The following is a 24,327-nucleotide window of genomic DNA, read 5'->3' as shown; positions in this document are numbered from 1 at the left end:
CCAGCCTGGCCAACATGGTGAAACACCTTCTCTACTAAAAATACAAAACATTAGCCTGGCATGGCAGTGGGCACCTGTAATCCCAGCAACTCAGGAGGCTGAGGCTGGAGAATTGCTTGAATCCAGCAGGTGGAGGTTACAGTGAGCCAAGATCACACCACTGCACTCCAGCCTGGATGACAAGAGTGAAACTCCATCCCAAAATAATAAAAAATAGGCCGGGTGCAGTGGCTCATGCCTGTAATCCCAGTACTTTGGGAGGCTGAGGTGGGCGCATCATGAGGTCAGGAGTTCAAGACCAGCCTGTCCAACATGGTGAAACCCTATCTCTACTAAACATACAAAAATTAGCTGGGTGTGGTGGTGTGAGCCTGTAATCCCAGCTACTCGGGAGGCTGAAGCAGGAGAATTGCTTGAATCTGGGAGGCGGAGGTTGCAGTGAGCTGAGATTGCACCATTGCACTCCAGCCTGGGTGACAAGGTGAGACTCCATCTCAAAAAAAATAAAATAAAAAATTAAAAAATACAAATAAATCTAATCTGTCAACAAAAACAACTGCCCACCATTTTTTCCTTTTAAATATTTCTGGGGGCCAGGTGCAGTGGTTCATGCCTGTAATCTTAGCACTTTGGGAGGCCAAGGTGGGTGGATTACCTGAGGTCTGGAGTTTGAGACCAGCCTGGCCAATGCAGTGAAACCCTGTCTCTACTAAAAATGCAAAAATTACGTGGGTGTGGTGGTGCACGCCTGTAGTAGCTACTCGGGAGGCTTAGGCAGGACAATCACTCGAACCTGGAAGGTGGAGCTGAGATCATGCCACTGCACTCCAGCCTGGGTGACACAGTGAGACTCCCTCTCAAAAAAAATAAAATTAATTTTAAAAAAAGTCTCTGGGAATCACCATTTATTCTACTTTTCCAAAATGTCTTGTCCTTGCCCTCACTGAGTTACAGTAGTCTCTTTCCTGGTTGGTCCTCTGCTTCCAGTCTTCCCACCTTTCAATTCACCATGCATACAACTATCATATTAATTTCCCAAAGATACTCCTTTATTATGTCACCAACCTGATTCAAGAAGCTATTAATCCTGTTTACACCAAGTTCAAACCTTCTAAACTTGCCCTAACCTTACCTGCACTACCCTCTACCATGAACACCCATTCTAACCAGCTTAGTCTTCCTCACAGTGTGTGCTTCCACGTGGCCTCTCACACCCCTTCCTTCTCCCAGTTTCAAGGCTTTGCTTACGTTATCCCTCCCTCACCCAATGCCTTACCCCTTCTCCCTATGTAACAACCCTAGCAAACCTTCCAGGGCTAGTTCAAGGTCAGTTCTCTGCCTTCCAGCACCAACATATGATGTCTGCTCTGAAAATCCCAAACCATAATGATTTCTTCCTTCCCTAGGCTCTTTTCATCTAAATCACATGGTTCATGAAACACACTATTCTTTAAATGTGTTTCCAACTAGACTGCAAATCATTTGAGGGCAGGGACCTCTCTGTACCTCTTGCAGCAACATGCTGAGAACATATTTGGTCCTCAAACAATGAATACATCTTGGTTGACTGATTTACAGACAAGAAAACAGTCTTTTCCCCCCAGGCTACTCTCACTATCCAAAGGACTTATGAATCCCTGAGAGAACAATACAGAAAGTCAGAGAGCCATTAACACTCCCCTAGGCAAACACACATCCCCTGGTCAAGGCTTAAAGGAAACAAACATTGTCTTCAAATTAGACAGCTCTTCTCTGCCCTGCCAAGGGAGCAACCCTACCTAGCTCAGGAATAATGGAGAGAGCTCCCAGGGTGATGTAAAGCACTACTGAGTCCACCCAACACACCCACCTTCAATTCATTTTGGAGAACCAGCTCCTTCAGGTTTTCATCCTTTTCATCATTCAATGAACTGAAGTTTCTCTGCACAAAGATAGAGATGTGCTTTGATGTTTTCCTGGTCTGAACTTCAGGTAGGTCCCACCCTTACACTTGTGAAGGAAGATAAGGTGCAGATAAAGGAAAGACTTTATCATTAAAATGAGAAATAAATCAGGAGCCTACGTATTTGGGCTCATATTGGTACAAAGATGGAAAATAAAAATAAATTTTCCTAGAGGGCCCCATTCTCCGTACCTGCCCACACAGGGCAAGGACCATTCAGGCACAAGACAAGAGGTGATAAAGTGAAAAAATGCCCACACCACCTGAAGTTACACCAATAAATCAGATAAATCTCTGTTTTGTCTTTGCTCCTGTCTCTGCCTCATGAGAGTCAACTGAGAACATGGAATGCAGCAGGGCCCAGACTCTATGGAGAAGAGAGGCTCAGAAGGAGAATTTCACTTTAAGCATGGAAAGGTTCTGACTGTCTGCATACCAGTTCAAAGCTCAGCAGCAGGGCTTTCAGTCTTTCAATCTCTTCTCTGAGTTCTCTAATCAGCTTTACGTTTGCATCCTGAAACATAGAGAACTCCATCACCACTGATTGTTATCAAGTCCCACTCAGCTGTGAAATGCTATTTGCAATTGGCTTGGAAGAGGTAGATTACTCCTTTGGAGTAGGCTCTACAGCGGTCAGTCATTCTCAAGTTGTGGTCCCAGGACCTGCAGCATCCACTTCACCTAAGAACTTGTTAGAAATGTACACTTTGGCCCACCCCAGACCTACTAAACCAGAAACTCTGAAGGACTGGGGCCCACCAGTGTTCGAACAAACCCTCCAGGTGACTCTGATACACACTAAAGTTTGAGAATCACTTCCCTAGAGGTCAAGCAGGTAACACTTACCTATACATGCTAGGGCATGTATAGGTAGTAGGTGCTAACCTTCCTGTATTGTGACTAAGCCTAATACTGCCTAATTACATTGCCTTTTTAAAACAGTCTACATATGGGTTATATATGTGTGTGTGTGTGTATACATATATGTATATATATGTGTATGTATATATGTGTATACATATATATATATGTAGTGTGTGTCTGGCCACCACCTATGATCCCTGCTCTGGAACTTCTCACCGAAATTGTGAAGGAACATTTGAAAAATTCTCATTTAGCTTTGAAAAACCAATGAATAGTTTTGTGTGGGCAGAGGAGAAAAACAATAGAGAGAAAAACCATTAAAAGATAAACAAAAACCAGTGAATTCCTACGCTCCTTTTAATATTGAAACAGAGAAGTCACTGCAATTTGCAAAGAGAAAAATAAAACACAGACAACTTGCATAAAAAAACACAGGCATAAGACTGGGCACCTTGGCCCACACCTGTAACCCCAGCACTTTGGGAGGCTGAGGTGGGAGGATCATTTGAGTCCAGGAGTTTGAGACCAGCCTGGGCAATATTGTGGAACCTTGTTTCTACAAAAAAAAATTTTTTTTTAAATTAGCCTAATGTGGTGGCATGCACCTGTGGTCCCAGCTACTCAGGAGGCTGAGGTGGGAGGATCACTTAAGCCCTGGAGGTTGAAGCTACAGTGAGCCACAATAGTGCCACTGCACTCCAGCCTGGATAACAGAGCAAGATCCCTTCTCAAAACAGGCAAACAAATACAAAAACACAGGAATAAATCAACATAAATTCAAAATAAAAGCAGTAAACACAAATTTTTATTTTTTATTTTTATTTTTTTTTGAGACGGAGTCTTGCTCTGCCACCCAGGCTGGAGTGCAGTGGCCGGATCTCAGCTCACTGCAAGCTCCGCCTCCCGGGTTTACGCCATTCTCCTGCCTCAGCCTCCTAAGTAGCTGGGACTACAGGCGCCCGCCTCGTCGCCCGGCTAGTTTTTTGTATTTTTAAGTAGAGACAGGGTTTCACCGTATTAGCCAGGATGGTCTCGATCTCCTGACCTCGTGATCCGCCCGTCTCGGCCTCCCAAAGTGCTGGGATTACAGGCTTGAGCCACCGCGCCCGGCCAACACAAATTTTTAAATGAACTTTCTTAGAGTGAGCCATTATTGCACCACTGCACTCCAGCCTGAGTGACAGAGTGAGACCCTGTCTCTAAAAATAAAATAATAAAATAAAAAATAAATGACCTTTCTTAGAGCGGTAATGGTAAACTAAGGAATCTTAAGAGGAATGGCCTTAGAGAAGTATCTATAATAAGTTATTCATAAAAGGTTACTGAATGAAGGGCAATAGAGATAGGAGAGAAGGAGATGACAGTACAAGAAAGAATTCTACTCCCTCACCATTTGGAGGACAAGTCTGAAAAGCTGAGGGGAGTACAAAGAGAAAAAAATCAACAAGAGAGAAAAAAAAATGAGAGCTTTGTGTAAACTGTATCAGACCAGGACTTCTGAAAAGGTCTCACCTCATTTACTCGTGGCTTGTTGATAATGTTTTTGGCACTGGATGCATATCTCAGTGTGCTCATGGTCTCACTGTAGCTAGTGTGTGCAGGAGACACCGCTGAGGTAGAAGAAGAAAGTTTAAAAACATGCCAGCCCATCCATCCCAGCCCTTATTCACTTGCCTTGATACTACTGCCCATGCTGTATAAGACCCCTGATGAAATGAGAAACCTGGGTGGCCATGCCCCTTTCTCTGAGATACAGTACCAGTCCCAACACAGATCCAGCTCTGGCATCCCACTCACTGGCAACCATGATGGTTTTAGAGTTGCCTCCAAGGCTGTCCTTCAGCAGCCAGGTCAACACAGAGTCTCGGTATGGGATATAAGACTGCCTTCGGGAGGGTGCCCCTCCACTCCTGGTCCCAGAAGGAGAGCTAAGGATTCCACTGTCACCACCATTGCTGACTGAGCTGTTGAGGCTCTGGCAGCTGCTGAAAACTTGGGAGTTCTGGGCTTAAAAGATGAAAAAAGAAAATGGAAGAAAGAAGGAATTATGAAGCAAATATATTAAAACAAAACAATGGTTGGAGAACACAGACTTAACTATCATATTTCCTAACCCCTTTCTGCATAGAATAGAGTATTTTAGGGATTCCTAAAGACTTCAGACTTAGGATATGAAATGTTTGAGCCACGTAATTTTTTTAAACTCCCCTCTTTTTTTTTTTTTTTTTGAGACGGAGTCTCGCTCTGTCACCCAGGCTGGAGTGCAGTGGCCGGATTTCAGCTCACTGCAAGCTCCGCCTCCCGGGTTCACGCCATTCTCCTGCCTCAGCCTCCCGAGTAGCTGGGACTACAGGCGCCCGCCACCTCGCCCAGCTAGTTTTCTTGTACTTTTTTTAGTAGAGACGGGGTTTCACTGTTTTAGCCAGGATGGTCTTGATCTCCTGACTTCGTGATCCGCCCGTCTCGGCCTCCCAAAGTGCTGGGATTACAGGCTTGAGCCACCGCGCCCGGCCCTAGACTCCCCTCTTTTAGAACTGATGGTAGTAAGATAGCATTCTACTCTAAAACCAAGGACAAATATCAATTTTTCATGCCCCAAACTAGAAGGTAACCTTACCAAAAGGAACCCTGTGTCTACCCTATTGTGACAACATGAAAACATGAGTTACTTTCCAAAGTCTCCCTCCCAGTCCTATTATCTATCAGCAAAATACCTAAGGTGGAGATGACAATTCCCAGAGTCACAAGGGACTTGTTGATATTGGCTCCTTCAGTAATGCGGTCCTTACAGTAACTGGGGTCTGCTCTTTCACTAAAACACAGTCAATGAGAAACAAAAACAAAAGCAAAAAAAAATTGTCTTTATAATACTGTTGAAAAATATTATCCATTATTCTGTATATCATGCTGTAAAAGACTCACATAATAAATTCCTTTCAGAATTCAGTTCCAGAAAAAAATGTAACCATCTTGTAATGAACTGGACTTTTTCTGCTTCTCAGGCAATAAAAATCGAATAACTCTTTAGGTTTCTGTTTTTGACTGTCAGAACACTTTATGCTAAATGTAATGCTCATTTACAACTATGATATTAGCATGACTTTTTGGTATATTCACTTCTCTATCTTGATTTAAATTCATGTATTTACAGCTTTATGGGATTTGTATCATTAGCTGACAACAGTTTTGAATTTCTTTTTAAAGTTAGTATTAAAGGAAATATTAAAAATTCACACTTCCAATTGGCTAATAGTTTCTTTCAAACAGCACTCTGCTCTTAAGGGCATACTGTACCATATTAATTATCTGTTTTAAAATAAGAAAATTTGCCTTATTTCATCTTACACTTTCTTGTGATCACATTATCCCCCTCAAGACTAACTCTTTCTAAATACATATGTAATTATAATTCATGCTCTCTTCTAATACCTACAAGGCAGTATCTTCTCAACCTTTCAAGATTTTTAAAACTTCTTTTCTTTAGAGATGGGGTTGAGCTATGTTGTTATGTTGCCCAGGCTGGCCTCAAACTCCTGGGCTCAAGTGAACCTCCCAACCTCAGCTTCCTGAATAGCTGGGACTATAGATGTGCACCACCAAGTAAAACTTTTTTTTTTTTTGAGATGGAGTCTCGCTCTGTCGCCCAGGCTGGAGTGCAGTGGCGCGATTTTGGCTCACTGCAAGCTCCACCTCCCGGGTTCACGCCATTCTCCTGCCTCAGCCTCCCGAGTAGCTGGGACTACAGGCGCCCGCCACCTCACCCGGCTAGTTTTTTTTTTTTTGTATTTTTAGTAGACACGGGGTTTCACTGTGTTAGCCAGGATGGTCTCGATCTCCTGACCTCATGATCTACCTGCCTCGGCCTCCCAAAGTGCTGGGATTACAGGCGTGAGCCACAGCACTCGGCCTAAAACTTTTTTTTTTTTTTTAAGAACTGCATAGAAATCAGTATTAAATAAAGAGAAAATAAAATCAATAGTAAATCAAAGAGAAAAGGTGTACTAATTCAGTTACCTTCACTGAAAGCAGCGCTTTTTTAACCTTTCCTATACATTAGAATCACCTGGGCAGATTTAACAATCTCCTGATGCTTGCACTCCCACCAATCTCACTAATAATCTGATGTATCTGATCTGAGGTATAGGTATGGGGAGTTTTAAAAGGTCCTCAGGTGGCCAGGTGCAGTGGCTCAAGCTTGTAATCCCAGTACTTTGGGAGACTGAGGCAGATAAATCGCCCAAGGCCAGGAGTACAAGGCCAGTCTGGGCAACATAATGAGATGTTGTCTCTACAAAAAAAAAAAAAAAAAGCCAGATGTGGTGTCATGTGCCTGTAGTTCCAGCTACTCCAGAGGCTGAGGCAGGAGGGTCGCTTGAGCCCAGTAGTTCAGAGTTACAATGAGCCATGATCATACCACTGCACTCCAGCCTGGAGCCTGGGCAACAGATTAAGACTGTCTCAAAAAAGAAAAGGTTCTCAGGTGATTGATTTAATGTGCAACCAAGATTGAGAATCCCTCATGTACAGGAACTTTTCAGCCCCCAGAAAATAACTTCTTAACCTAGCATTCGAAGAGCTTCTTTTGTAATATTCTCAGGATGACTGAAATGTGAAAAAGATTGGAAGAGATTATTCCCTGTAAAACAGGCAAGAACAAGAGTAATTCCCCTTAGCTTTGAAATCCTAATTACCTGCCTGCTAGGTCCACAAGGTTGATCTTGCTAGCCATTTCAGAAGGGAGGTTGTTCTCCAGGATTGCCTAGAGGAGAAAGCACATTTAAAGCCTGTCATTTGGAAGGATTTGTATTGTTTTCCCCTTAGACATTCCTCTAACCAAGGTGACATTTTGGATTTTTATCCAATTCACTCAACAAATCTGTATTCTTTTTTTTTTTTTTTTTTTTTTTTTTGAGACGGAGTCTCTCTTTGTCGCCCAGGCTGGAGTGCAGTGGCACCATCTCAGCTCACTGCAAGCTCCACCTCCCGGGTTCACGCCATTCTCCTGCCTCAGCCTCCAAGTAGCTGGGACTACAGGCGCGCACCACCACGCCCGGCTAATTTTTTGTATTTTTAGTAGAGACGGGGTTTCACCGTGTTAGCCAGGATGGTCTCGATCTCCTGACCTCGCGATCCGCCCGCCTCGGCCTCCCAAAGTGCTGGGATTACAGGCGTGAGCCACCACGCCCGGCAACAAATCTGTATTCTAATGTGATGCAAACCAGATGAGTTCTCAATATCTGACAGATAAACTCAATAGGGCCCTGGATCATCACTTTAAAAACAAAACAAAACAAAAACACCAGCAGAACTTACAGACTAAGCAAACTTCCATGAAGCTCACTAAGCATAACTTTCAGGGGCATCAGGAATTTCAGTACAATTTACCATGCAAATGCTCAACTCTCTCCCAGGGGGCTCTGACTCTTACTAGCAGAGAGCCACAGCATGTGGGTGGCCTCTGATGGCCTCTTGCTAACCTCAGTCACAGCACCTTGCCCGGGCAGAAACTCTGCCCTATAAGTTCTATTTAGTGGCATCCAGCCCCCAAGAAGAAACTACTCTGACCCCCACCCTGATTCAATGTGGATTTTGTTACTTTGTTTTAGAAATTAATTTTTGGGATTTTTTTGTTTGTTTGTTTTTGAGAGAGTTTTGCTCGTTACCCAGGCTGGAGTGCAACGGCGCGAACTCAGGTCACTGCAACCTCTGCCTCTCAGGTTTAATTGATTCTCCTGCCTCAGCCTCCCAAGTAGCTGAGATTATAGGCATGCACCACTAGGCCCGGCTAATTTTGTATTTTTAGCAGAGACAGGGTTTCCCCATTTTGGCCAGGCTGGTCTCAAACTCCTGACCTCAGGTGATCTGCCTGCCTCGGCCTCCCAAAGTGTTGAGAATACAGGCATGAGCCACTGCACCGACCAGAAATTGTTAATGTTATACATCATCAACTGACTGTAGTTTTAGAACATTTCAAATAATCCCCAAATCCCTCAAGTCTTGGCAATCAATCTCTGTTCCCATCCCCAGCTTGAAGCAATCACTTAACTTTCTATGTCTGAAAGTCTGCCTTTTCAGAGTGTTTCATATAAATAGAATCATACAATGTCTGGCTCTTTTCACTGTACATAATTATTTTGAGATTCATCCATGTTAAGGCATGCATCAACAGTTTATTCATTTTTACTGCTATTACTCCATTGTGTGGATATACCATAGTTATCCATTTGTCTTTTGATAGATGTGTGGGTTGTTTCCATTTTGGGGTAATTACAAATAACAGTTATGGATATTTGTGTACATCTTTTTGTGGACATTTCTCTTGGATAAACACCTAGGAGTAGAATTGCTGGGTCATGTGGTAGTTATATATTTAACTTTTTAAGAAACTGCTAGGCTGGGCACGATGAGTCACGCCTGTAATTCCAGCACTTTGGGAGGCGGAGGCGGGTGGATCACAAGGTCAGGAGATTGAGACCATCCTGGCCAACATGGTGAAACCCCGTCTCTACTACAAATACAAAAATTAGCCCAGCATGGTGGCATGTGCCTGTAGTCCCAGCTACTCAGGAAGCTGAGGCAGGAGAATCGCTTGAACCCGGGAGGCAGAGGTTGCAGTGAGCCAAGATCATGTCACTAAACTCCAGCCTGGGTGATAGAGTGAGTACACCATCTCCCAAAAAAAAAAAAAAAAACTTGCTAAATTCTTTTCCAAAGTTGTTACACCATTTACATTCCCACCAATAGAGCAGTGTATGAAAACTCCTGCTCCTACGCAATCTTGCTGATACTTAGTATTTTAGCCATGTTAAAAGGTGGGTAGTGGCATCTCGTTTGGTTCTAATTTGTGTTTCCCTAATGAATAAGGATGCTGGGAATTTTTGCAAGTACTTAATTGTCACTAGCGTATTTTGTTTAGTGAAATGTCAGTTCAAAATTGTTGCCATTGTTTTGAGTTGTTTTCTTATGGTGTTTAGAGTTCTTCATCTATTCTGGATATAATTCCCTCATCGGATGTATGTTCAGCAAAGTTCTACCTATCTGTCGGTTTTTTTTTTTTTTTTTTTTTTTTTTTTGAGAGGGAGCCTTGCTCTTTCACCCAGCTGGGGTGCAGTGGCACGATCGCGGCTCACTGCAACCTCCACCTGCTGGGTTCAAGCAATTCTCCTCCTCAGCCTCCCAAGTAGCTGGGATTACAGGTGCATGCCACCAAGCCTGGCTAATTTTTGTATTTTTAGTAGAGACACGGTTTTCACCCTCTTAGCCAGGCTGGTCTCAAACTCCTGACCTCAAGTGATCCACCTGCCTCGGCCTCACAAAGTTGTGGGATTATAGGCATGAACTACTGCACCTGGCCTGCATTTCTTTTTATTCTCCTAACAGTGTCTTCAAGAGAGAAAAAAGGGGCCAGGCACGGTGGTTTATGCCTGTAATCCCAGGACTTTGGGAGGCAGAGGCAAGCTGGATTGCTTCAGGTCAGGAGTTCGAGACCAGCCTGGCCAACATGGTGAAACCCCATCTCTACTAAAAATACAAAAATTAGCCAGGCATGGTAATGCGTGCCTGTAATCCCAGCTACTTAGGTGACTGAGGCAGGAGAATTACTTGAACCCGGGAGGTGGAGGTTGCAATGAGTCAAGATCATGCCACTGTGCTCCAGCCTGGGAGACAGAGCAAGACTCAGTATCATTATTTAAAAAAAAAGTGCAAAAGGCCATGCATGGTGGGTCATGCCTGTAATCTCAGTGTTCTGGGAGGCTGAGGCAGGAGGATCACTTGAGCCTAGGGATTTAAGACCAGCCTGGGCAATATAACAAGATCTTGTCTCTACAAAAAAAAATAATAATAAAAAAGTTATTTTGTACACTGTAAGTGTATACACACACACACGTGTAAGTCCCAGCTACTTCGGAGGCTGAGGTGGGAGGATTGCTTGAGCCCGGGAGGTTGAGGCTGCAGTGAGCCATGATTGTGCCACTGCACTCTAGCCTGGGTGACAGAGTGTGACCCTGTCTCAAAAAAAATTATAAAAGTGCAAAAGTTTGAAATTTTGATTAACTCCAAATTTCAATTTGTATTTTTGTTCAATTTGTGTTTTTTTTTTTTTTTTTTTTTTTTTTTTTGGAGACGGAGTCTCGCTCTGTCGCCCAGGCTGGAGTGCAGTGGCCGGATCTCAGCTCACTGCAAGCTCCGCCTCCCGGGCTCACGCCATTCTCCTGCCTCAGCCTCCCGAGTAGCTGGGACTACAGGCTCCGCCACCTTGCCCGGCTAGTTTTTTGTAGTTTTTAGTAGAGACAGGGTTTCACCGTGTTAGCCAGGATGGTCTCTATCTCCTGACCTCGTGATCCGCCCGCCTCGGCCTCCCAAAGTGCTGGGATTACAGGCTTGAGCCACCGCACCCGGCCTCAATTTGTGTTTTCAGTGCCATATCTATAAAACCTTTGCCTAATCAAAAATCACAAAGGTTCTCCTAAGTTATCTTCTAAAGTTTAATAGTTTCAGGTTTCCCACTTAGATCTATGATTCAATGAGTTAACTTTTTGATAAAGTGCAAAATATAGATCAAACTTTTTTTTCATATAGACATCCAACTGGTCTCCCATCACTTGCTGAAAAGATATTTTCTCCACTGAATCACCTTTGCAACTTTATTAAAAATCAGTCGCCTATATATGTATGAGACTATTTTGGACTCTATTCTGTTCCCGTAATCTATTTATCTTAACACTACCACCACACTATCTTGGTTACTTTAGCTTTAGGAAGCATAGGGTTTATCTCAGAGAATGCTCCACGTGCACTTGAAAATATGTGGATTCTGTGATGTTGAATGAAGTGTTCTGAAAATGTCAGGTCACATAGTTTGATAATGTTGCTCAAATCTTCTATTTCCTCACTAATTTCTGTTTGGTTATCTACCTACTACTGGAAATTAGGTACTAAAATATCCAACCATTGTTGAACTATTTTAATCTTTCAATTCCATCAGTTTTTTCATGCATTTTGAGGTTTGGTTGTTCAGAGTGCATACATTTATAAATGTTATATTTCTTCAATGTACTGACTGACCCTTTGTCATTATGAAATAGTCCTGTCTCTAGTATTTGTCTTAAAACCAATTTTTTTTTTTTTTTTTTAAAGACGGAAGGCCGGGCGCGGTGGCTCAACCCTGTAATCCCAGCACTTTGGGAGGCCGAGACGGGCGGATCACGAGGTCAGGAGATCGAGACCATCCTGGCTAACACGGTGAAACCCCCTCTCTACTAAAAAATACAAAAAACTAGCCGGGCGAGTTGGCGGGCGCCTGTAGTCCCAGCTACTCGGGAGGCTGAGGCAGGAGAATGGCGTGAACCCGGGAGGCGGAGCTTGCAGTGAGCTGAGATCCGGCCACTGCACTCCAGCCTGGTCAACAGAGCCAGACTCCGTCTCAAAAAAATAAATAAATAAATAAATAAATAAATAAAGACGGAATCTCGCTCTTGTTGCCCAGGCTGGAGTGCGATGGTGCAATCTCAGCTCACTGCAACTTCTGCCTCCTGGATTCAAGTGATTCTCCAGCCTCAGCCTTCCAAGTAGCTGGGACCACATGCTTGGCTAATTTTTTTTTTTTTTGTATTTTTAGTAGAGATGGAGTTTCACCATGTTGGCCAGGCTGGTCTCAAACTCCTGACCTCAGGCGATCCATCCACCTCAGCTTCCCAAAGTGCTGGGATTACAGGCTTGAGCCACCACGCCCAGCCTTAAAACCTATTTTTTTGCCTGACATTAAAATACCACTCCAGTTCTCATATGCTTACTTTTTAAAATTTTTCAATAGGTTTTGGAGGAAGAGATGGTGTCTGGTTACATGAATAAATTATTTAGTGGTGATTTCTGGGATTTTGGTGCACCCATCAAACAGTGTACCTTGTATCCAAGGTATAGTCTTTTATCCCTTACCCCCCTTTCCCACAAGTCCCCAAAGTCCATTCTTATTCATATACCATTGTGTCCTTATGCCTACATGTCCTTATGCTTTTGTATCATTCTATGCTTCTGTGTCCTCATAGCTTAACTCCCACTTATGAGTGAGAAGATATGTTTGGTTTTCCATTCCTGAGGTACTGTACTTAGAATAATGGTCTCCAATTCCATCCAGGTTGCTGCAAATGCTATTATTTCGTGCCTTCTTATGGCTGAGTAGTATTCCACAGTATACATATACCACATTTTCTTTATCCACTCACTGACTGATGGACATTTGGGCTGGTTCTATATTTTTGCAAATGTGAATTGTGCTGCTAAAACATGCATGTGCAAGTATCTTTTTCATATAATGACTTCTTTTCCTCTGGGTAAATCTACTCGTAGTTCTTTAAGGAATCTCCACACTGTTTTCCATAACGGTGGTACTAGTTTATATTCCCACCAACAGTGTAAAAGCGTTCCCTTTTCACCATATCCACGCCAACATCTTTTTTTCTGAGACGGCTGGAGTGCAGTGGCACGATCTTGTCTCACTGCAACCTCTATCTCCCAGGTTCAAGCAGTTCTCTGGCCTCAGCCTCATGAGTAGCTGGGACTGCAGGAGCGTGACACCACACACAGCTAATTTTTGTATTTTTAGTAGATACAGCATTTCACCACCCTGGCCAGGCTGGTCTCGAACGCCTGACCTCAGGTGATCCACCTGGCTCAACCTCCCAAAGTGCTGGGATTACAGGTGTGAGCCACCGACCCAGCCTCTTTTTTGATTTTTTGATTATGGCCATTCTTGCAGGAGTAAGGTGGTATTGCACTGTGGTTTTGATTTGCATTTCCCTGATAATCAGTGATGTTGACCTTTTTTTTTCCTTATGTTTGTTGCCATTTGTGTATCTTCTTTTGAGAACTGTTTATTCATGTCCTTAGCCTACTTTTTGATGGCACTGTTTTTTTCTTGATTTGTTTGAGTTCCTTGTAGATTCTGGATATTAGTCCTTCGTAGGATGCATAGATTGCAAAGATTTTCTCCCATTCTGTGGGCTGTTTACTCTGATGATTACTTCTTTTGCTGTGTAGAAGATTTTTGTTTTATTTAAGTCCCATCTATTTATCTTTCTTCTTGTTGCATTTGCTTTTGGATTCTTGCTCATGAAGTCTTTGCCTAAGCCAACATCTAGAAGGATTTTTCCAATGTTATCTTCTAGAAGTTTTATGGTTTTAGGTCTTATATTTAAGTCTTTGATCCATCTTGAGTTCATTTTTGTATAATGTGAGAGATGAGGATCCAGTGTCATTCCCCTACACGTGGCTTGCCAATTATCCCAGCAACATTTGTTGAATAGGGTGTCCTTTCCCCACTTCACATTTTTGTTTGCTTTGTCGAAGATTAGTTGACTGTAAGTATTTGGCTTTATTTCTGCATTTTCTATTCTGTTCCATCGGTCTATATGCCTGTTTTTGTCCCAGTACCATGCTGTTTTGGTAACTATTGGCCTTCTAGTATACTTTGAAGTTGGGTAATGTAATGCATCCAGATTTGGTTTTGTTGTTGTTTTTGAGTCAAAGTCTCACTCTGTTGCCCAGGCTGGAGTGCAGCAGCATGATCTCGGCTCACTGCAACCTCTGCCTCCCAGGTTCAATAGATTCTCCTGCCTCAGCCACCCGAGTAGCTGGGATTACAGGTGCCCACCATCACCCCCAGCTAATTTTTTCTATTTTTAGTAGAGGGGGGTTTCACCATGTTGGCCAGGCTGGTCTCAAACTCCTGACCTCAAGTGATCCACCTGCCTTGGCCTCTCAAAGTGCTGGGATTACAGGCATGAGCCACTGTGCCTGGCCCAGATTTGTTCTTTTTGCTTAATCTTGCTTTGACTATGTGGGCTCTTTTTTGGTTCCATATGAATTTTAGGACTGTCTTTTCTAGTTCTGTGAAGAACGATGGTGGTATTTTGATGGGGATTGCATTGAATTTGTAGACTGCTTTAGGCAGTATGGTCATTTTCACAATACTGATTCTATCCATCCATGAGCATAGATATGTTTCCATTTGTTTGTGTCATCTATGATTTCTTTCAGCAATGTTTTGTAGTTCTCGTTGTAGACGTCTGTCACCTCCTCGGTTAAGTATATTCCTAAGTGTTTTTTTTTTTTTTTTTTTTTTTTGCAGCTATTGTAAAAAACGTTGAGTTCTTGATTTGATTCTCAGCTTGCTTGCTGTTGGTATACAGCAGGGCTACTGATTTACGTGCATTAATTTTGTATCTTGAAACTTCGCTGAATTCATTTACCAGTTCCAGGAGCTCTTTGAATAAATCTTTAGAGTTTTCTAGATATACAATCATGTTGTCAGCAAATAGCAACAGTCTTACTTCCTCTTTACTGATCTGGATGCCCTTTCTTTCTTTCTTTTGTCTCATTACTCTGACTAGGACTTATGGTTACTATTTTTAGGGTGTATCTTTTCCCATCCTTTTACTTTCAAACTGTGTCTGTGGTTCTAAGGTGTGTTTCTTATAGACAGCATATAGTTGGGTCTTGCTTTTATGCAATTTGAAAATCTGTACCTTAGGGAATTCACACTTAATGCATTTAATAATTATTGATGTGCTCAGAACCATCCATGTCTGATTTTTTTTTCTATGTCTCATATCTCCTTTGTTCTTGCTCTTCCTCCACTGCCTTTAACTGTTAAGTATTTTTATTAATATGTACCATTTTAATTTCTGTTGGGTTTTTTGCCCAGAGACGGCAGAAGAAATGCTGATTTTTAAAATTATGTTTTTGAGCTATTTTCTTAGTAGTTGCTCTCCAGATTACAATATGTATCTTTATGATCTACTTCAAATACTAACTTAATTCCTGTAAAATATAAACTCTACTTAAATATGTATTTCACTTCCCTTGTGCTGTTTTCATATATGACAATGTACAAAAATGCATTATTATAACTGTGGTTTTACGTAATTTCTTTTATTGACGTCAGGAGAAGAAATGAGAAAGAATGTAGGTTTTTTTATATTTACTCACACATTTACCATTCCCAGATATTTCACTGTCTCCTATAGATTTAAGATACTTTCTAATATCACTTTCTTTCAGCCTAGAAGATTTCATTTAGTTTTCTTGTCAGGTAAGTCTACTGCCGATAAATTCTACTTTTTTTTTCCCCCCCCAATCTGGGAATGTTCTTATTGACAGTTTTTTACATTCTCTCAACACCCTGCCTTCTAGGGTTCAATGCTTCTAATGAGAAGTCAGCCATTCATCATGTAATTGTTCTCCTATATGAGTCACTTTTCTCTAGCTGTTTTTAAGATTTTCTCTTTGTCTTTCAACAGGTTAAATATGATGTGTCTAGGTGTGGATCTCTTTGTGTTTATTTTACTTGGAGTCCTTTGAGCTTCTTAGATCTCTAAATTATTTTCACAAATTTAGGAAGTTTTTGGTCATTGTTTTATTTTGGGTGTGGTGCTCCTCACTTTGTTACATTCCTTTAATCTATTTTCAGACCACAGAAAAGGATTTTGTCCAGCTTTATAGTTGCTTTCTGGGGATATGACTTGACCTCCTCATTCCATCATAATGGAAGTGAATCTTCTAATATTTCATTTTAATGCTTATTTTCTTTTCAACCTTTTGTTTTAAATGTCCACAATGATCACACAGATGTGAAAGTGTTGTTAAATGTTAAAAATAAATACAAGCAGAAGATATTTTGATTAGTCTTTATAAAACGCTTCTACCCATTCTGGGTGTACAGCTTAATGGATTGTGTGTAAATTCGGTTTATAATATTAGGTTCTATCAGAGGACCTATAAATGTGAGAGTAGGAGAAAAGGAAAAGAAATAGGGCCGGGGGTGGTGGCTCACATCTGTAATTCCAGCACTTAGGCAGGCCGAGTCAGGTGGATAATTTGAGGTCAGGAGTTTGAGATCAGTCTGGCCAACCTGGTGAAATCCCATCTCTACTAAAAATACAAAAAAAATTAGCTGGGCGTGGTGGCGCGTGCCTATAATCCCAGCTACTTGGGAGGCTGAGGCAGGAGAATCACTTGAGCCTGGGAGGCAGAGGTTGTGGTGAGCCGAGATTACACCACTGCACTGCAGTCTGGGCAACAGAGTGAGACCCTGTATCAAAAACAAACAAACAGAAATAGGAAAGAAGACAAGAAAGTGGTTTAAAGGTACAAGGAGAGGAAGAAATCTCACCAAACATAAGGGGTTACCAACCTGCGTGTAGTAGATAGTGAAAATGGCATGGGATCTGCTGCTGGCCTCATGAACATGGGTGGCTGCTGTGATTCTGTGTATACAAGAAAAAACTGTTAGGACAAGGATTGATCACACATGGTGGATTCTTAAGGATCTATAGGGAATACAAGAAATGTTAGTGCTGAGGTTCACAGATGAGAATCATATTTAGTTCAGTTTTGTAAAGAGGAATAGTCCAAAGAGGGCAGAAGCAGCACGCTAGGTGCTATCTGAGAATAAAACGGAGCAGAGTTTCATACTAAACTACACTGAAACTTTTTTTTTAAGCAATAGAAGCAAAAATTCGAGTGTAAAGAGAAATGAAGACTAGAGCGTCATCAACCTGGAAGAACAGGCCCAAGATAGACTCATTTTATTTTATTCTTTCACTTTATTTTATTTTTAGACCCATTTTAATAAGAAAAGTGGATGTAGAGAGCTTGCTGAGAAGGTACCTCAAAGACAGAGAAGGTAAGTTTTGAATTAATATTCTGTGTTTAATCAAATTCTATTAATCAAATATTAATTCTACAGCGTCAGAAAGATCTTGGAAATGAGATCTCAAATCACATCAATATCATGCTTAAGCCACGTAGAATTCATATCTCCCTTAGAAATCCATTACAGTGTTAACCTTCAAAGTCAGGAGAGGTTTTCCTTTATCTAACAGCATCTCACTGTGTTCTGTTCTCAGAGGATCTGGAGAATTGAAGAAAAGGGCCAAAATCTAGAGGCTAGTCTCATGATTCAAGTCTGACACTGAAAAATCACGGAGCTCAGGGTATCCTGAAGACCAGAAGCAAGTGTCTCCAGGAGAGTTCCATGAAGCTCAGGAGAATGTTAAATATAAATTTCTTCCTTTCTGTTCAATTAACTTGGTCCTGCTATTAACAGGATAAATAGAAGGCTCTATAGACTTTTTTACCCCAGGGAAAAAAGCCTTTTTTAGGGACATTTACTAGTAATATTCTAGGTATTTCATACTAACTTACAACACGGCATGTTATTACAATTTACTATAGCTTTTAGGGGAATCTATAGCACCTGGTTATTCATAGCAGATTCAAAACAGTCTTTCGGGGGGCTACCTTATAAGTATGCAAAACTAGAAAAAAAATGGTTTTCTGAAACTTTTACACTATATTCGTCCTTATATCTATCAAACCTGAGGAGAGGACAATGCAGGTAAGAATCTTTTCTTCCAAATTTAGAAGCTCTAAACAAAGTAAATTCCTTGGGCTTACTGCCTAATATTACTACGTCCAGAACAGATTCCAGCTTCATTACTAGTGAGAAGAGACTAAATCTTAGTCACCACCCCTTAACCTGGGAACATTACTGTTCTGGGAAGAGCCTCCTGGTTGTGAACACCTCTACACACAGAGACAATTTTAAGTGTCATTATACACTCCCCAAAGGGAAACAGGAACACAGGATAGGAGTGTGAGGATAAAAGAATGATAGAAACAAACAAACCTGTTTGCAATTCCCTCCTCTAAGAGTTGGATTACTTGCTTGTAATTGGTAACTACGTGTTGAGATAAACCTATCGGGTTTGTGAAACAGAAAAAAGAAATTAAAGGAAATTTTTAGTAAAGTTTAACCTTTTCTTGTAAGTCTTTATCATTCCTATTTCATATTATTTAATAGACAAAAATGAGGGAATCTGGCCAAATTCATTCAGATAATAAATTAAATCAAGAAATATTTATTGGAAACCTCTTGTCAGGTATATGATAGGCTCTAGGAATATAGGTCTCTGCTGTCACAGAGATTATGGTCTATAATTCATATAGACCATATGCTAACAACAACTATAATTCCTTACAATTCTGCTATACAGGTTATAAGAACTCATATATTATCTCATTTGGCCCTCACAAAGTCCCTGAGGTAGGCCAGTGTTGTTTTCCCCACAAGGTGGCAGACTCGGTTTGGCATACAAAATACACAGTACACTTGTCTCTGTCCTCCCACAGTTTACAATCATGGTAAGTTACACTACACAAGACAATATGGCCAAGCGCCACAGAAGTTGGAAAGATGATACATGAGGAGATCAGAGGTGTTGTCAGGGCAGGCTCTATAGAAGAAGTGAGACTTAAATTTAGCCACTATAGAATGGGGAGGGGCTTTAGACAGGTGAAGAGGAGCCTATGGGTATGAAAGTAAATCTTCATGGCTGGTTACTAACCAAGTCCCAAAGGCCTTCCCAACTGTTCTAGAGAATCTCTGTATTAGAGATTCAAAGACAAAGTAACTTCATGGGCTTATTACTAAATACAATTACACCGAAAATAACAAAGTAACATAAATGAAACCAACAAAAATAATAGTCAATAGAAAACAATCCAAGAAAGATCCAGATACCGAAGCTACCATGTCAATTTAAAAGTAACTCTGAAGGCTGGGTGCTGTGACTCATGCCTGTGATCCTAGCACTTTGGGAGGCTGAGGCAGGCAGACCCGAGGTCAGGAGTTTGAGACCAGCCTGGAGAACAGAGAACCACTGTCTCTGCTAAAAATGCAAAATCAGCTGGGCGTGATGGGGCAGGCCTGTAATCCCAGCTACTTGGGAGGCTGAGGCAGGAGAATCCCTTGAACCTGGGAGGTGAAGGTTGCGGAGAGTGGAGATCGCACCATTGCACTCCAGCCTGGGTAACAAGAGTGAAATTCTGTCTCAAAAAAAGTGGGGGCGGGGGGGGGGCAGCGGGGCAGGCTCGGTGGCTCACGCCTGTAATCCCAGCACTTTGGGAGCCCGAGGCAGGTAGATCATGAGGTCAGGAGTTCCAAGACCAGCCTGGCCAAGATGGTGAAACCCCACCTCTACCAAAAAAACAAAAAATTAGCCGGATGTGGTGGCAGGAGCCTATAGTCCAAGCTACGCAGGAGCCTGGGGCAGGAGAATCACTTGGACCCAGGAGGCAGAGGCTGCAGTGAGCTGAGATTTCACTATTGCACTCCAGCCTGGACAATAAGAGCAAAACTTCATTTCAAAAAAAAAAAGTAACTCTGCTTACTATTTTCAAGGAGCTGAAAGACAAGATTGTAAACTTGGAAACTAAAATGAAATAATAAAATGGATATCTGAGAAATAATACTGTAAGTGAAAATAAAAACTCAATATAAAGGTTAATAGCAGGTTAGACATAGCTGAAGAAAGAATGAGTGAGCAAGAAGACAGATCAGAAACATACTCAAAATTTAGCACAGAGAGACAAAAGATTAAAAATATGGAGGCAGCCGGGTGCAGTGGCTCACGCCTGTAATCCCATCACTTTGGGAGGCTGAGGTGGGCGGATCACAAGGTCAGGAGTTCAAGGCCAGCCTGACCAACATGGTAAAACCCCACCTCTAATGAAAATACAAAAATCAGCTGGGGGTGGTGGCATGTGACTGTAATCCCAGCTACTCAGGAGACCGAGGCAGGTGAATCACTTGAACTCGGGAGGTGGAGGTTGCAATGAGACGAGATCGAGCCATTGCACTCCAGCCTGGGTGACAGAGCAAGATTCCATCTCAAAAAAAAAAAAAAAAAAAAAAAAAAAAAAAAAAAATGGAGGCTAGGTGTGGTAGTGCACACCTATGATCTCAGCTACTTGAGAGGCTGAGGCAGGAGGGTCCCTTGAGCCCAGGAGTCCAAAACCAGTCTGGGCAACATTAGCAAGACTCCATGTCTAATTAATTAATTAAATATAGAAGAAACGGTAAGACTCAGAGTATACAGAGAATAGGCCTAACATACCTGTAATTAGAGTCCCAAGAGAAGAATGGGGTAGAAGGAATATTATAAGCAGTAATGGTAGTGGAGGGAAGGGGGGGAGAAAAAGGAAAGGTAATGGCTAAGAACTTTCTAAAACTGATAAAAAAGATACAAAAGCACGATTCAAAAATCCCAGCATGATTTTTTAAAATCCTGCATCTACCCCTAAGTAGATCATAATAAACTGTTCAAAGACTAAAGGAAAAATATTGAAAAAATTAGACTAAGAGAAGACTTCTCAGCAAAAACAGTGGAAAACAGAAGACAATGGTATAAAATTTAACGACTAAAAGAAAATAGCCATTAATTAAAAATTCTATACTCAGTGAACTTTACCTTCAAGAATAAGAAAAGCAGTCCAGGCGTTGTGGCTCATGCCTGTAATCCCAGCACTTTGGGAGGCCAAGGCGGGTGTATCACCTGAGGTCAGGAGTTCGAGACCAGCCTGACCAATCAGGTAAAACCCCATCTCTACTAAAAATACAAAAATTAGCCAGGCATGGTGATGCGTGCCTGTAATCCCAGCTACTCAGGAGGCTGAGACAGCAGAATTGCTTGAACTTGGGAGGCGGAGGTTGCAGTGAGCCGAGATCCTACCACTGCACTCCAGCCTGGGTGACAGAGTAAAAAACAAAATCAAAAACAATAAAAGGGTAACTTTGATGGAGTAATTTTATATCCGTGGAATCTAGTAAAGAAGATTCGGGGCTTGTAATTAAGACATTGCTTTCATTCATTTTTCTAGTAATTCATCCTTATTTTATAAATGTATTAATATGGCAAAGATTGGAATTTAAAAAAAAAAAAACTGGTTCTTCTAGCCTGGGCAACATAGCAAGACCCCATCTCTAAAAGAAAAAATAAAAAACAGTTAGCTGGCACGATGGCACATGTCTGTATTATCAGCTACTTGGGAGGCTGAGGTAGGAGGACTGCCTGAGTCCAGGAGTTTGAGGCTGCAGTGAGTCACAATCGTGCCACTGCACTCCAGCCTGGGTGACAGTGTGAGACTCTGATCCAAAAACAAAACACCACCACAAAAAAAACTGGTCCTTCACCACAGTTCGAGAAGCATATAGAATATCTCTTAAAAATAATCACTATTGCAAATATATTACTTAATGGTAAAATGGTGAAGCTTTCCTCTGAGAACAAGACTCACCACTTTTATTTACTATTGTACTAGAGGTCCTAGTTTATGCAGAAAGGTAAGAAAAAAAAAGGCACAAGAACTAAATGGTTGGGGTTGGGGGGAAACTCCTGTGACTTACAGATTGAGTATATAGGAAATACAGAATTTTTCTCAAGTTTCTCTTGGTTTGCACCTGTACCTTTACATTAAAATAAAGACCACAGTGAAAATACAGTACTGTCTTTGTCTCACTTAGATATCAGTTTACATCCTATAACCACTGGCCTCTTAAGTGTGCTTTGGGCAGGCCATTGTGCATTTCAGATTTCAACTTAATCTCTCATCTAATTAATAAACTTTTTAATGGAAAGGCTACTCCTTTCCTTTCTTTGGATTTACGTAGCTATCAAGGTCCATCTCACAATTCTGAACTGGAACTGCAAGTTCTTTAAGGGCTTATATTTTCATATTTCCCATGGCACCCGGAATACTATAGGCATCTTGTAGGTACTCAATAAATTTCTGTAGAATTGGTTTCAAGCCAGAAACCACTTTCCACTTTAAAGTCATATTCACAGAATGGATGAGCCTTAAGACAGATGGACGGGCAGATAGATAAGATATATATCAATAAAGAAAGAAAACATTTTTTTAAAAAAGTTTACTAAGATCTCATTAGAGGGTGGTGATGGGAATAACGTAGTTCAGTGTGACTACTCAGGGTCCTAGCTTCCAAGGCGGGTTCTATACTATTTCAGCTCATGGCTCCTTCACTAAGAAATGTCCACCAGTATTTGTAAAGGTTTAAGAATGTCCAGAGTGGTTCAAGAAACTTGTGACACAGAATCTAAGAGATTTTTCACTGGTTTGGAATTTAGCATTTCTTACCTCCTTCCCCTCAAGGGTTCACTCCATAAAGGTATTCAAAAGTGTCCTGAACTTTGCACCATGAACCCTGAGATTTGAGTCCTGATCCTGTCATTGACATTTGACATATGACCCAAGCTGTATGACCTTGCAAGAATCATATTTTCTGGGTTGCAGGCACTATGCCAATCAAATAATCTAGGATCCTAGGCCTCTCTCTAGGCTCTTGGTGTTCAGGATTCTGTTCCATTCCTCTCTTCCAGTCCAGTGCCAGTTTCCCAGTTTCAATTCTGTCCCAACTCTAGCTGTGTGACTTTGGGAACAACCTTTAACTTTCTCCAGATTTCACTGTTTTCTGTATAATGCGGATATCTGAACTATGTCCGAGTTCTCCTCTGGTTACTCCTCCCACACGTACACACACACTTGTTTTTTTTGAGACGGAGTCTTGCTCTGTCGCCAGGCTGGAGTGCATGCAGCTGAGCGATCTCGGCTCACTGCAACCTCCGGCCTCCCGGGTTCAAGCAATTCTCCTGCCTCAGCCTCCTGACTAGCTGGAACTACAGGTATGTGCCACCATGCCTGGCTAATTTTTTGTATTTTTAGTAGAGACAGGGTTTCACCATGTTGGCCAGGATGGTGTCAATCTCCTGACCTTGTGATCCAACTGCCTAAGGCTCCCAAAGTGTTGGGATTACAGGCGTGAGCCACCACACCCAGCCCACACAGACTTTTAAGATGAGAAGTTTGATACCGCTGCATCGACTCATGGTCTGCCTTGAAAGTATTGCTTTACACAGATATGTATACCCATAGAGTTTTACAGAGCAAACTTAAACTGGTTACAGAGTTTTACAGAGCAAACTTAAACTGGTTCCTAGCAAGGGAAATGGTATTTTTGTTGTTGTTTCTAAGCTGCCATTTATGATTAAACATTTGGGGAAAGACACAGGTAGCAGAATCAGTCACTGGCATACCTATTGTATCATCCATTTGCCATGCCCTGACCAGAGAACAGCAGCTCTTGATTGTTCATGTCCTGCTCCTTATCAGGATTTAAATTAGCATACTACAGCCAGGCGCAGGCTGGCTCACATCTATAATCCTAGCACTTTAGGAAGCTGAGGTGGGAGGATCAGTTAAGTCCAGGAGTTCAAGACCAGCCTGGGCAACATAGTGAGATCCCATCTCTACAGCAAATTTAAAAATTAGCTGCCTAGGTGCACGCCTGTAGCCCTAGCTACTTGGGAGACTGGGGCGAAAGGATCACTTGAGCCCAGGAGTTCAGGTTGCAGGGAGCTATGATTGCATCACTGCATTCCAGCTTGGGCTACAGAATAAGACCTTGTGGCTAAAAAAATAAATAAAAAATAAACTAGCATACTGCTATAGGAACATAAAATGTATATATTACTTTGTTTTGTTTTGTTTTGAGATGGAGTCTCACTCTGTCGCACAGGCTGGAGTGCAGTCGCGCAATCTCGACTCATTGCAACCTCTGCCTCCCGGGTTTAAGCGATTCTCCTGCCTCAGCCTCCCGAGTAGCT

At 41.8% G+C, this 24,327-nt stretch overlaps 1 protein-coding gene across 5 annotated transcripts in view; it reads right to left on the bottom strand.

Annotated features, from left to right (window-relative positions):
- STARD9 (StAR related lipid transfer domain containing 9) overlaps positions 1-24,327 on the bottom strand; it is a 150,750-nt gene that overhangs the window by 56,396 nt on the left and 70,027 nt on the right. For all 5 annotated transcript variants that reach the window (XM_030931371.1, XM_030931372.1, XM_030931374.1 and 2 more), the window contains exons 8-15: positions 18,495-18,564; positions 16,998-17,070; positions 7,498-7,565; positions 5,521-5,618; positions 4,604-4,813; positions 4,319-4,416; positions 2,379-2,456; positions 1,850-1,921 (exon numbers count right to left, since the gene is read on the bottom strand). In XM_030931371.1, the coding sequence (XP_030787231.1) occupies positions 1,850-1,921; positions 2,379-2,456; positions 4,319-4,416; positions 4,604-4,813; positions 5,521-5,618; positions 7,498-7,565; positions 16,998-17,070; positions 18,495-18,564 (767 nt within the window). The remainder of the gene's footprint in view (positions 1-1,849; positions 1,922-2,378; positions 2,457-4,318; positions 4,417-4,603; positions 4,814-5,520; positions 5,619-7,497; positions 7,566-16,997; positions 17,071-18,494; positions 18,565-24,327) is intronic.

Source organism: Rhinopithecus roxellana, chromosome 5, assembly GCF_007565055.1.
Source record: "Rhinopithecus roxellana isolate Shanxi Qingling chromosome 5, ASM756505v1, whole genome shotgun sequence".
NCBI classification, from domain to species: domain Eukaryota; kingdom Metazoa; phylum Chordata; class Mammalia; order Primates; family Cercopithecidae; genus Rhinopithecus; species Rhinopithecus roxellana.
Note: the sequence above shows the minus strand (reverse complement) of the source record. Positions and strands in the feature narration are given on the sequence as shown.